Source organism: Lampetra planeri, chromosome 2 (genome assembly GCF_965212315.1).
Source record: "Lampetra planeri chromosome 2, kcLamPlan1.2.h2, whole genome shotgun sequence".
Classification (NCBI taxonomy): Eukaryota; Metazoa; Chordata; class Hyperoartia; order Petromyzontiformes; family Petromyzontidae; genus Lampetra; species Lampetra planeri.
Genome location: NC_136108.1, coordinates 31,574,286 through 31,587,047, shown reverse-complemented (window position 1 = coordinate 31,587,047; position 12,762 = coordinate 31,574,286). Strand labels below are relative to the sequence as shown.

The following is a 12,762-nucleotide window of genomic DNA, read 5'->3' as shown; positions in this document are numbered from 1 at the left end:
CATGAGGCTCATCGTTTCCTAAGCTGTGAGATGTCCCTGGGCAAAGAGCGGGAATAAATGTCATCGCAACAGCCAGTGTCTACGACTGGCTGAACAGCAGCAACACTGCACCTGCCCAATGAACGTGCCAACTTTGGAACCATTGCGCCGAAGTTGTCCAAAAGTTCTCCCAATGTGCCACGTTTTACAGGGCGCCTTCTGGCTCCAACTCCTTCCAAGTCCGGTTCTTTCTCGTCGCTCCTAGTGGCAGCAATCCTCTCGAAATCCTGGGTGCACCCTGACCGAAACGATAACGGGACCGTCGACGTGAATGCAAACCGGAAGAGTTCTTAATTATTCCCTGACGCCGCTCCGAGTGATTTAAGTTTGTTTACAAGCGCGCAGCAGCATTGAGCCACAGAGGAAAACACACGGGACCCGCGTACGCACACTGACAGTGCGCGCTCGCGCGCGTGCACGTGAATGATGCACACGCGCTCACACAAAGATAAAGGTTCCCCGTATAGCCTTCCACGGACTGTTTGGGGCGGGTGCTGTTAGCGAGCACCGAGGAAGATTTGGCATGGCACACGAGGGGGTGGGCGGGGGGGGGGGGGCGGTACGTCCGACCGCCTTTGTCTCTCCCCTGTGCTGATGCGTGTTCATAACGCAGCAGGTACAACATGTGAAGCTGAGTCGACCCAGCGTGAGTCCCAGTTCAGATACATTCGCCACTGGTATTTTAACGTGAGCGGGTATCGAGTTTGGGGTCGCCAGGGTTCGTAGCGCAGAGCGCTAACCGCTACACCACCGCTCCCCAGCGGGGGGAGGGGTGCACCAGAGGTGGGACAAAGTCATTGTTATGCAAGTCCAAGTCGAGTTGCAAGTCATCAAATTCATGACTCGAGTCTGACTCGAGTCCAAGTCACATGACTCGAGTCCACATCTCATAGGTGGGACAAAGTCATTGTTATGCAAGTCCAAGTCGAGTCGCAAGTCATCAAATTCATGACTCGAGTCTGACTCGAGTCCAAGTCACATGACTCGAGTCCACACCTCTGCCGGTGCACACACAAAAGACAAAGATCACCCGCATAGCCTTAACAGACTGATGGGGCAAGTGCTGTTAGCGAGCGCCGTTGAAGGCCGGTGGTGTGGCTAACACCACGCCACCACCGCCTTTGTCTCCCCGGTGGCGATGTTCATACAGTTCACCCCGTACTAATTTGCGGCTGAGTCGACCTAGGGGAGGCCCAATGACCGATTCAGATAATCGTCACAGGTGTCGACCGTGGGCGTGATGCACAAAGATAAAGACGTATAGCCTGTAACAGACTGATGGGGCAAGTGCTTTTCGAGAGCACTTATGAAGGCCGGCACGGCACACGAGGGGGTGGGTGGCCAAACAGCACGCTCGACCGCCTTTGTCTCCCCAGCGGCGATGCTTTTACACACCGCACCAGGTACTCGTTTGAGGCTGAGTCGACCTAGGAGATGCCCAGGACCGGTTCAGATAATCGTCACCGGTGTTGGTCGTGAGCGTGAATCTAACTCGTTTCGCCGGGTTCGTAGCGCTAACCGCTACACCACCGCTCCCTCCACACGCACAACCCGTACACTCAAACGCACGCGCGCGAACACATTTAGAAATGCGTAAAAGTAAAAAAAACACGCCTGTGAGAGGTTCTTGTAAAATGTACGCGCAGAACTGTAGCCTGGCCATTTAAAAAAGAAAAGTATTACTCGTCTTTTTTTTTCTTCCAGTTTCCTAGCAACGTCGAAAGCAACGCCACTTTAATATAAATGACGGCGCGGGCGCTCGGGAGAGAAGGAGACGGAGAGAGGACGAGTGTATACACACACAAAGCCCCCATCCATGTACGTTGCTGCGTGCTTTCTGAATGTCCCCGGTGGGCTGGCTGGCTGGCTGGGCCAGGGAGGGCTTGGCAACGGATCTCGTCGGCCAGATCGCTGTTTACGGAAGCCAGAAGGAGGTGCACACGCTGACCTCACTTCACCTCCCCGACACAAAGGCGACGGACATCCCCGGACCCGAATAGCCTCTGCAAACAGAGGGTCGGGTGCAAGTGCTGCTGCTGCTGGTAGCGAGTAGCACCCATGAAGGCCGGCACGTCACCACGTGGGGGGGGGGGGATTGGCCAGTACCACATGTACAAAGATAAAGATCCCCCCCCCGTATAGCCTTAACAGACTGTTGGGGCAAGTGCTGTTAGCCATGGGTTGGCTGACTGAGATGACTGGTAGATGCACCACCAGCTGTACTCCCTACTGTGCCAGGCTAGGTGCAGGAGAACTCGGGGCAGAGTCAGCCGGTGCCATGGGTTGGCTGACTGAGATGACCAGTAGACGCACCACCAGCTGTACCCCCTACTGTGCCAGGCTAGGTGCAGGAGAACTCGGGGCAGAGTCAGCCGGTGCCATGGGTTGGCTGACTGAGATGACCGGTAGACGCACCACCAGCTGTACCCCCTACTGTGCCAGGCTAGGTGCAGGAGAACTCGGGGCAGAGTCAGCCGGTGCCATGGGTTGGCTGACTGAGATGACCGGTAGACGCACCACCAGCTGTACCCCCTACTGTGCCAGGCTAGGTGCAGGAGAACTCGGGGCAGAGTCAGCCGGTGCCATGGGTTGGCTGACTGAGATGACCGGTAGACGCACCACCAGCTGTACCCCCTACTGTGCCAGGCTAGGTGCAGGAGAACTCGGGGCAGAGTCAGCCGGTGCCATGGGTTGGCTGACTGAGATGACCGGTAGACGCACCACCAGCTGTACCCCCTACTGTGCCAGGCTAGGTGCAGGAGAACTCGGGGCAGAGTCAGCCGGTGCCATGGGTTGGCTGACTGAGATGACCGGTAGACGCACCACCAGCTGTACCCCCTACTGTGCCAGGCTAGGTGCAGGAGATCTCGGGGCAGAGCCAGCCGGTGCCATGGGTTGACTGACTGAGATGACCGGTAGACGCACCACCAGCTGTACCCCCCCCACCCCACTGTGCCAACTTGCTGCATTGCAGCAGCCCGGCGCTCTGCTCGTTGTTGTGAGCGTCGCTCCTCCGCCCTCCGTTGTTGCTGGAGGGCGACTGCCTCCAACTGCCCAGCAGCAGCAGCGTCCTTCACGAGCCTCCTCCATAAGCGCCTTCTCTGTGTTGGTTGTGTGTGTGTATGTATGGAGCTGGCTCAGCTCCATCAACGCGTCCCAGCTGAAAGTTGCTGACAAAGGCACACTTTTCCTTTTGCTCCAGCCGCCCAGGCAACTCCACTGGACGTCTTTCCTCCCCGATCTCATCTCATCACTGACCACGGCACACTCCTTACCCACCCCACCACCACCGCCGCTCCTAGAGCCACACACATTTCTGGGCCAGGTGTTGTTAGCGAGCGCCGATTAAGGCCGGCGCTGCACACGAAATGCACTTTTAAATCTCGATCGAAAAAAACGTAATTTCTTTGTAACTGCGTTTTTGGTGTTTAGTTTGTTGTCCGTAAACCACCCCCCCCCCCACGCCGCACCACCGATTAGCACGGTTGGCTACGTACGGTGCTAAAGAAGTTCAACATACATACGCGTACATCCGAGGTGGCAGTGTGGCCCAGAACAACGCTCGGATGCACGGACGAACAAACGCCTTCATCACCCCAGTGTCCATGTGTATGCACTGTACCAGATGCAGAAAAATGATTTTTTTTGTTAAAGGCTGTATCAACCTATGGGGTGGTTTTTATAAAAATGTTTAAAATAGTTTTTGCACCTCGCTAGAATGTGTTCTCTTTGTACAGTACGCGAGCTTCCTCCCACAAGAAACAAAACACGTATCGGAGTTAAGCCAACAAAACAATCCGCCAAAGATTGCTAGGCAGGATCCTCTTGGATGTTGCCTCGGCGAGGCTCTGGTGGGTTAATTAAGGACTTATTACACTATTAAACTCAACTATATATATTTTTTTAATTTTACCAGATAAGGCCCACTGAGTGATATAGCTATTTTTTCAGGAGCGACCTGGCTATCACAAATGATAGCTCAACGAAGTGGCTTATCACGTGGAAATGTATTGCAGCCAAATACTCTAAACGCGTGTTTCTAAATGTGGAGGGAAAAACCGGGGGACCCAGAGAAAAATCCATGCGACCACAGGGAGAGAGACACGCAAATTTCAAATATACAGCACGCATCAGCGTCGGAATCGAACCCACGACCTCCTGCACACCAGGCGAGGTAGTTAACATCTCACCACCACAGCAGCGCCATATTACCATAGACAAAACCAAAATGATTCCGAGACTCCATTGGCCGCGGTGCACAATCAGGAATAAAACACGTAGCCTCCATTGGTCGTGAACACTGCCTCTCCTCGTACAACACACACAAATAAAACATTCAATGTACAGCCTTTTTGTCTAATTGCTTCCGAATGACCATACTTCACCACCGTTGCGTAACCCGGGGTTGGCGAAGGCGGAGGAGGGGCAGGACCGTTTCAGATATCACTCGCTACTGATGTTAGCCACGGCCGGGAATCGAACTAAGGTCCGCTGGGCTAACGGCACATTGCGCTAACCCACTGCACCACCGCTCCTTCCCCGGCAACAGGGCCGATGTTTTGGGGGCATTGGGACCTCATCCCGAGCGCGGAGAGAAGTGGGGAGAGACAATTATTGAGTTTAAAAATGTGAGATGGAACTCGAATCATGCGATTATTATTGTTGTTGTTGTTGTTATTGTTCCGAGTGATGTTACCATTACGATCCTAACCATAAACAATTGCTCCCATCTCCCCCAAAAACAAGAGTCGCCTATTTAAGGCTTCCCAAAGGTCACAGCTGCCCCATCAACAAAACACCTCGGGGACTGAACCAGGACTTAAAAAAGATAAACTTCCGCTGGAAGAAGATGTGTAATCTCTTCACGTGTCACACACAAAGACAAAGAACCCCCAGTATAGGCTTGACAGACTGTAGGGGCAAGTGCTGTTAGCGAGCGCCTATGAAGGCCGGCACGGCACGTGGGGGAGGGGGGTGGCCAGCACCACGCCCGGCCGCCTTTGTCTCCCGAGTGGCGATGTTTACACACCACACCGGATACTAATTTTAGGCTGAGTCGACCTAGGGGAGGCCCAGGACCGGTTCAGATAATCGTCACTGTTGGTGTTGGCCGTGAGCGGGAATCGAACTCGGGTCGCCGGGTTCGGAGCGCAGCGTAGCGCTAACCGCTACACTACCGCTCCCCCCACACACACAACACGAAAACACACACACACGTATACAGAGACACGTATACAGAGACAAAGGTCACCCGTTGTAGCCTCAGGGATTGCTGAGGAAAGTATTTTATTCGCGAGCACGTGGTTAACGCCTGCACGGGGCACGGAGGCGTGGGTGTGACCAACTCCCGTGCCCAGGCTGCCTTTGTTTCCCGTAGGGGTGACGATTTACACACGACACCAGGTATTGATTTCAGGCCGAGTCAACCTAAGGGGAAGCCAAGGACTGGTTCGGATGTCACTGTCCCATGGCCGGGGATTAAACTCGAGTCGCCAGGTTCGAAGCGCCAGTGCGTGAACCACTGCGCCACCGCTCCCCGCACGCATAGTAAACAAAGATCACCCGTGTAGCCTTAACAGACTGTTGGTACAAGTGCTGTTAGCGACTAGCACCTATGAAGGCCGACACGGCAGACGAGGGGGTGGGTGGCCAGCACCTAGTAAACACGTGAGTCAACACACACGCGTAACCGCGCACATAAACACGCGTAAAAAAACACGCACATTCAGCTCTCCGTGACCTCCGTGGCTGCCTGTGTGTATGTATCCTTGGGGATGAGATGGCCTAACCCTTGGGTCACAAGGATCAGGCAGTTACGGTCAAAGGTCAGTTTTTGGAACGAGCCAAAATAGTGACCGCAGTGGACATAGACCCGCACTGCGTTTCAATGGACTGCCGAGGAGGAGGAGGAGTGTTGTTCGTAGTCCGTGGTGTCGCGTTGCAAAGCCCCGGTAGTCCCTTTCACATGTTACTGTGCCTGCATCGCCTACACGTACACACTGCCAGTGTAAGTAACAATTCACCTGGGCTCCCAAACTGCCAGCAATTTGATGAATTGTTGCGATTCGGAGGGGCATGATTCCATTCGGGATCTGACATTTTTAATTTTTTGGGAAATTTCACGAATTGGTAAACACGCTTCGGAGAAGCGGAGTTCTTTCCCCGAAGCTGGCTGGCGGATCTTGGTGTACAGAGATCTGAGCTGCCGCTTCACTGTGGCGAGCGCCCTGTCGATCTTGAAACGGTGAACATTGTCAGAATCAGAAAATTGGTTTATACCGGAGGGATCCGATGAGCTATCAATCTCTTTTTCACAGATGTTCGGTAGGGGTGGGTCAGAACGTTACGTTGTGTCGCGTCTAGGCCTGTTTAATGCTGCCACCACAAGTGGCTGGCGGGATTACATGGAACTCATGCCATAACACAACAAACACGAACAGAAAACATCCGTTTAGTATCGTGAGCTTCAGAAACGATGTTGACAAGTCCATGCATCTTTACACCTCGACTAGAGGCTATTGCGAACGAGTGACTGAACACCTCTCGATGCTTTGGAAGGGCGAGAAAGATGACGTTTTTCGCATATATACAATCCAAAAACGTACTTTTCCGCCCCACAATTTGGGGATGGTAAAAAAAGGTATGCTTGGCAAGCGATGTCCGGGCGCCCGTACCGAATTATAGACCAAACAACCCCCATGGCAACGGGTCGGCATCCAAAATAACAAGAAAAGACATTTTTAAACATTTCAAATTCCATTAAAAAAGCCCTCAATATTTCAAGAGTCGCAATGCACGTGAGTATGAGACGGTGGGTCATTGACAAATAACGGCCACGAAGCAGTCCTTAAAAGAGCTGCCGCACGCAGCTATTGAGCCGCAGGTTGCTGACCCCATGCCAGTGACCAACAGCGTGGTGATACCTTCATCCAACAGCGGAAAGAGAAAGGGCTACACATTAATCGTTCTTTTGCAACAAAGCAAAACCGTGTCCCTACTCAAATCAATGTGGGACAATTCTCATCTCCTGTTTACCGCCGAGCCAGCGGTGGAAATTCCACGTTCTCATGGCGGGGACAGGGGCATTGCTTTCGACCCCCGAGATGAAACCGCAACTTAGCAACCGCGTGCTGAGCTGTGACCACCACACAGCCCGGGCTTGGTGATCGTAACGGACGCTCGCTTAACATACTCCGCAGCGCGCTGCATAATATAGCCACCAAGGTGGTGGTGGCCAATGAGACGACAGAAAAGCAGAAAAAAAGAGATGCGAGCGGCGAGCTCGGCTCGGGTGTCAGCTGGACCGTGACGCCGCTCTTTTTTGCGGCGCGGATTTTCTCACGGTGGTAACGGGGCCGCATCAAATCCCAGCCAATGCCAAAGCTCGCGGCGGCCAACCTGGGCACGGTGATTGTGCGTAGGAGGGTGCTAAAGTGTGCGGGTGGGGAGTTTGTGGGCCGGTGGGTGGGTTGGTGTGTTGGGTGAGCGAGCGTGTAGGTGAGTGGTGGGATGTGTAATTGGCTGAGTAGCTGGATGGGTGAGTGGTTTAACGGGTGCTTGGGTAGATGGCTGAGAGGAGGGATGGGTGGATGCGTGAGTGTGGTTGAATATGTGGATAGTTGGAAGTGTGGATGATTGCGTGGGTGGGTCGATGAATGGGTCGATGGATGGGTGGGTGAGTGAGTGGATGGATGGGTGAGTGGATCAGTGGGTGGGCGGTTCGGGGCGGAGCGCTGTTAGGAGAATGAAAGAGTTTTTAAGGGAGGGGGGGTGTTGAGGTGGGCGTAGCGAGGTGACCGACGAGAGTTGACACAAAAGTTGTGTGCGCAGTAAATGAAAACGCCATCTGCTCCACTGGGCCGGGCCGGGCGCAGACACCGCCGTCGCAGCTGTGCCCGCCGCGATCCCGCAGTCACACACACACAGTCCCCGTAGTCACACACACACACACAGTCCCCGTAGTCACACACACACAGTCCCCGTAGTCACACACACACACAGTCCAAGCAGGCCGCCTCCACTTCACGGCGCGTTCCATTCAGCGGCACTGTGCTCCCCCGCCTTGCCGGGAAAGTGCCGCCACGGGCAGCCGCGTGCCAAGCGTCCGACAGAGGCTCGCACGAACTCACTCGGGAAGGTGGTGGTGGAGGGCGGGGGGGGCGCCCTCGAGATTTTGATCAGCGAAGAAAAGCAGCAACACTGGTTTACTTTCCTGCACTTTGTATTTTTCTTTCGCTCGATTGGAAACTTTCGGGAGCAATGCTCCTCGAGAGCATCGCCCGACCGCTGCACACGAAGAGAAGACGCGAGCTCGAACGCCGAATGAAAAAGGGTAAAAAAAAAACCTTAAAAGCCACTCAATTTCCACCAGCCAAACATTGCAGTGCACCGGTAGCCTGCTGCTGTGCAATCGCGTGCGTAATACCAGAGTGGCAACGACGGTTCCCGTTGGCACGGCGTGGGTAGCGGCGTGTGTTTCGCCACTGGGGAGCGGTGGTGGAGCGGTTAGCACGTTGTGCCACGAACCCCGCTGAACCCGAGTTCAATTCCCGCTCGCTGCCAACACCGGCGTCTATTATCCGAACAGGTTTTTTTGGCCTCCCCTAGGTCAACTCAGCTTCAAATTAGTACTTGCTGAAGGGGTATAAGACATCGCCACAAGGGAGACAAAGGCGGCCGGTTGTGGTGCTGGTCACCCACCCCCTCGTGTGCCATGCCGGCCTTCATAGGTGCTCGCTAACAGCGCTTGCCCCAACAGTCTGTTAACACTGTACGGCAAATCTTTGTTTTGGCACTCGGCTATTTCAAAGCGTAATTGTGGATGTAAACGGGTCACAGAGCGAGCGCCCTTTGCCAAGTGAACAACAAATAAGATGCCAGCCAAACCGACTTAGCAGGGCCAAGTGACTCAGAGTGGCAATGTAACCTCGCGAGGTTGAATCCTGCGGCAGTAACATGTGTGGCTGACTTGGCTATCGACCCCGGCGAGAGTTGGACAAAGAGAAAGGGCGTTCATCGTGCACGCTGTTGTGGAGCGACGTCTCCTCCTGCTGTTGCTTAAACGCCTGTGCAAGCCACACATAATCAGAGCTGTACTATCTACAGGGACTCCTCTACTTGCGAACATTCGACTTGCGAACTTTCAGAGATACGAACAAACCTCTCCGTATGTTCCGTTGCCTGTTCGGACCGAGTCGTAAGGTCAACCGCCGCGCAATAGATGGCAATGGTGGCATCTACACCCGCAGAATGTGAAGAACCAGTGGCATCTACATCTATAGAACATGAAGAACCAGTGGCATCTACATGTACAGGAGATTATACAACTTTTAAAATCATCATACCCCGTGTTTAGTGTACACACCGTACAACATGTTTGTAATCGACAGGAGCAAAGTTGGACTTACGAACAAATCGACTTACAAACAGAACTCTGAACCAAACTCGTTTGTAAGCAGAGGAGTCCCTGTATGTATAACTTCTTTCACACCGTACGTAACCAACCGTACTAATCGGAGGTGCGCGGTGGTGGGCGGGGGGGGGGGCCAACAAACTAAAGACAAAAAGCAATACGTTTTCAAGTCACAATGTTTTATCTCAGGCGGTGAGGCCCATGGAGCTAAAGCCGCTCTTCAACACGGAAGACGAGGGCCCAAAACCGTCGGCAGTGGCGGTTAGTTTTCCGGACTCTGCAGCTTACGCAGTTACATAGAGATCTACAGAGTTGCATCGAGATGTATAGAGTTCCATAGAGACCCATTCGGTTATACGGAGATTCACAGAGTTACATTGAGACCCATAGGCCACAGCCTCCGACCGTCAGCAGTGGCGGCAGTTACTGGACATTGCAGGGTGAGAATATACAAACTAACACGAACCGTGCCAAAAACTTACTGCGAACAGGATAAACAATAAACAGTGTTAAGAGACAGTTGAACCACCACATTTGTCTTCTGCGCTGTCGTAGCACAACTGCTCGGAAAATATCTGTAAACCGACAACCTACCTCTTTAAAATCTAGCGAAGTGGGTCAAGGTCAACAGGTGATGATGTCCAATACCACTGACGCCATCTCACCTTGCCTTCACTTCCCTCCTGCTAAGTTGAAGCCTGACTTGCAAGGATCGCTCTTAGAGTCTCATCAGCACCACCACCTTGATAATCGCGCTCCACGTGCCGCTCCCATGTCTGTCTCGGCAATCTGCCCTCCCTCCATCATGCACGTGCGCCCCACCCATCACCACCTTCATCTTCCCGGACTACATTTACATTTCCTGCCGTGTTCTAGACGCAACTTCCAAGTTGTTTACCCGACACTTTGCCGTCCGCCACGGGGACACGCGGCGCACGCGTAACAACGTCACCTTCGGAATCACATCCGCAGCGTTTTCCTGCCGCGTTCCACTCCAATCCACGCCCTCGATCCGCCCGCCCCCGATTCCCTCCTCGTAGCGCCGTGTGCGCGCACCACCTGCAAATCAACCGAGAATCGTGGACCCACCTGGAAGTCGGCCATCTGCTGATTGATGAGGTCGATTTCCGTCCCGACGGGCCCCTGCGCGGCCTCCTTCTCCTCGGCGCGCTCCAGGAGGCCCGTGACCTGGCGCAGGCTCCGGTAGAACTCCTCCACGCGCTCCAGCGCCGTCCGCGCCTCCTCCTTGCGCGCCGCCGCCCTCTCGCCGAGGCGGGCGCACTGCCTCTGCAGCGCCTCCGTCTCGCGGCGCATGCCCTGCAGCTCGACGCTCTGCTCCGCCTCGCCGGCGCCCGGCTGCTCCCCGGCCTTCCCGGCCTTCCCGTCCGTCTCCTCCTGCTCGAGCAGCCGCCGGCACTCGAGCCCGGCGTTGGCGATGTCCCGGCCGAGTTGGCCGGCGGCCGCCGCCGCGCGGTCGATGTCGGCGAGCTGCGAGCGGAGGGTCTCGGGGGCCCTCCCCGGCGGGCCCTGCGAGTCGAGCTCCTCCGACAGGTCGGAGAGGCGCGCGAAGAGGTCGCGAGCGACGCCGCGGAGGCGCCCGATGCCCCGCGCCCTCTCCTCCAGGGCGTCGCAGCTCTCCGCCACGGCCGCGGCCGCCTTGGCCAGCTCGCCGGCGAGGCGCTCCGCCTGCCCGGCGAGCTCTGCGGCGCCGGCCGCGTCGCCCGGCGCCAGCTCGGCGAGTTCGCGGGCGACCGCCCGCAGGTCCTCAGCCTCCTTCGTCAACGCCGTGTGCAGGCCGTCGCGGCACGCCCTCATCTTCTCCAGGTGGCCGCTGTTCGAGGCGGCCTGCGCTCCCAGGGACCGGTGCATCTCCAGCAGCCGCCGCGACTCGGCGAGCTTCTCCTGGACGGTTCGGATGCCGCGCGTGAACCTCTTGAGCCGCTTGGTGACGGCCTCCGTCACCTCGAGCTTAGTCTGCACCTCGCCCATCGCGGAGTCTACGCGCCGGCCGATGTCGGCCGTCTGCCCCTCGACGAAGTCGGCGTCGGCCGGGCAGCTCTCGGCGAGGTCCCTGCCGGCAGACGTGAGCAGCTCCAGGGGGCCCTGCAGCTTCTCGACGTCCTGTCGGAGGCCCTGTGTCTGCGCCAGCCGCGACTCCAGTTCCTCGAGCGACAGGGTCACCTCGCCCACCTGTCCCAGCCTCTCCTCGCTCTCCGTCAAGCGCCGGATGATCTCCTCCCTCAACTCCTCGAAGCGCTGCACCTTCTTGGCGCACCTGTGGATCGCCTTGCGCCTCGCCGTCGCCTCCGTCGTCAGTTCCTCCCACCGCGTCTTCAGCTCGGCCAGCCGGCCACCCAGCGACGCCGCGTCCTCCGCTCCCGACGGGCCCGGAGTCGCCTGCGCCACGACCTCGCCGTCCGCAACGATCGTCTGGAAGGAGCCCTCGCGGGCCGTCACGCGACCCAGGAACTCCTCCTGCCGCTCCAGCTGGGCCTGCACGGACCCGTGCTCTATGGACACCGGGGGGAACCGGGCCAGCTCGGCACGCATCTCCGTCACCCACGTTGCCAGCTCCTCGAGAGACTCGGAGAACTTCCGCGAGCACTGCAGCGCCTCCTGCACCAGCTCCAGGCGCTTACCTGCGGATTGGTATTAAGATCACCATCATCACCACCGTCACAATTCTCGGCAACGTATTGCTACAGATTACTATCGCCATCGTCGATATACAGTGAAATCAAAACGTTGCTTAGAATTCCCTTATACTCACTCGCTCTTTCTTCCAGCTCCTTGAACGGCTGGAGCGCGACGTCAAGCCTCCGCCTGAGCTCGGCCTGCAGGTAGGCCTCGCCAACGACGTCCCCGAGCTTCTCGCTCCGCTCCCGGGCCTCCTCGGCCACGGGCGCCAGCGCCGCCACCGCCGCCATCGTCTCCTCCGCCCGCCGCAGCTGCACCACCAGCGCGTCCGGCGTGGCCGCGATGGCGGGCTGCCCCTCCTCCAGGCCGTGCGCCAGCACCGCCGTGCCCTCCGCCAGCTGGGCCAGGGCCGTGGCAAGCCGCCCGCTCTCCCGCACGGCGTCCTCCACCCTCTGGGCTCGGTCGCGGAGCTCCCCGGTCAGGCCGTCCCAGGCGGCGTTCACCGACGCCAGCTGCTCGCGCAGGAGGGCCTTGCTTTCCTCGTCCTCCTCCTCCACCTCTCTGGAGCCGCCGTCTTTGGCGGAATCGGTGCCATCGCCGAGGATGCCTCGCGCCACGCGGTTCAGCTGCTCGTGCTGCGGCTTGCGGGTCTCGAACTCGCGCAGCATGAACTG

At 56.7% G+C, this 12,762-nt stretch overlaps 1 protein-coding gene across 1 annotated transcript in view; it reads right to left on the bottom strand.

Annotated features, from left to right (window-relative positions):
• LOC144724331 (microtubule-actin cross-linking factor 1-like) overlaps positions 1-12,762 on the bottom strand; it is a 229,210-nt gene that overhangs the window by 112,065 nt on the left and 104,383 nt on the right. The window contains exons 56-57 of the mRNA XM_078603370.1: positions 12,222-12,759; positions 10,541-12,090 (exon numbers count right to left, since the gene is read on the bottom strand). Coding sequence (XP_078459496.1) covers positions 10,541-12,090; positions 12,222-12,759 — 2,088 coding nt within the window. The remainder of the gene's footprint in view (positions 1-10,540; positions 12,091-12,221; positions 12,760-12,762) is intronic.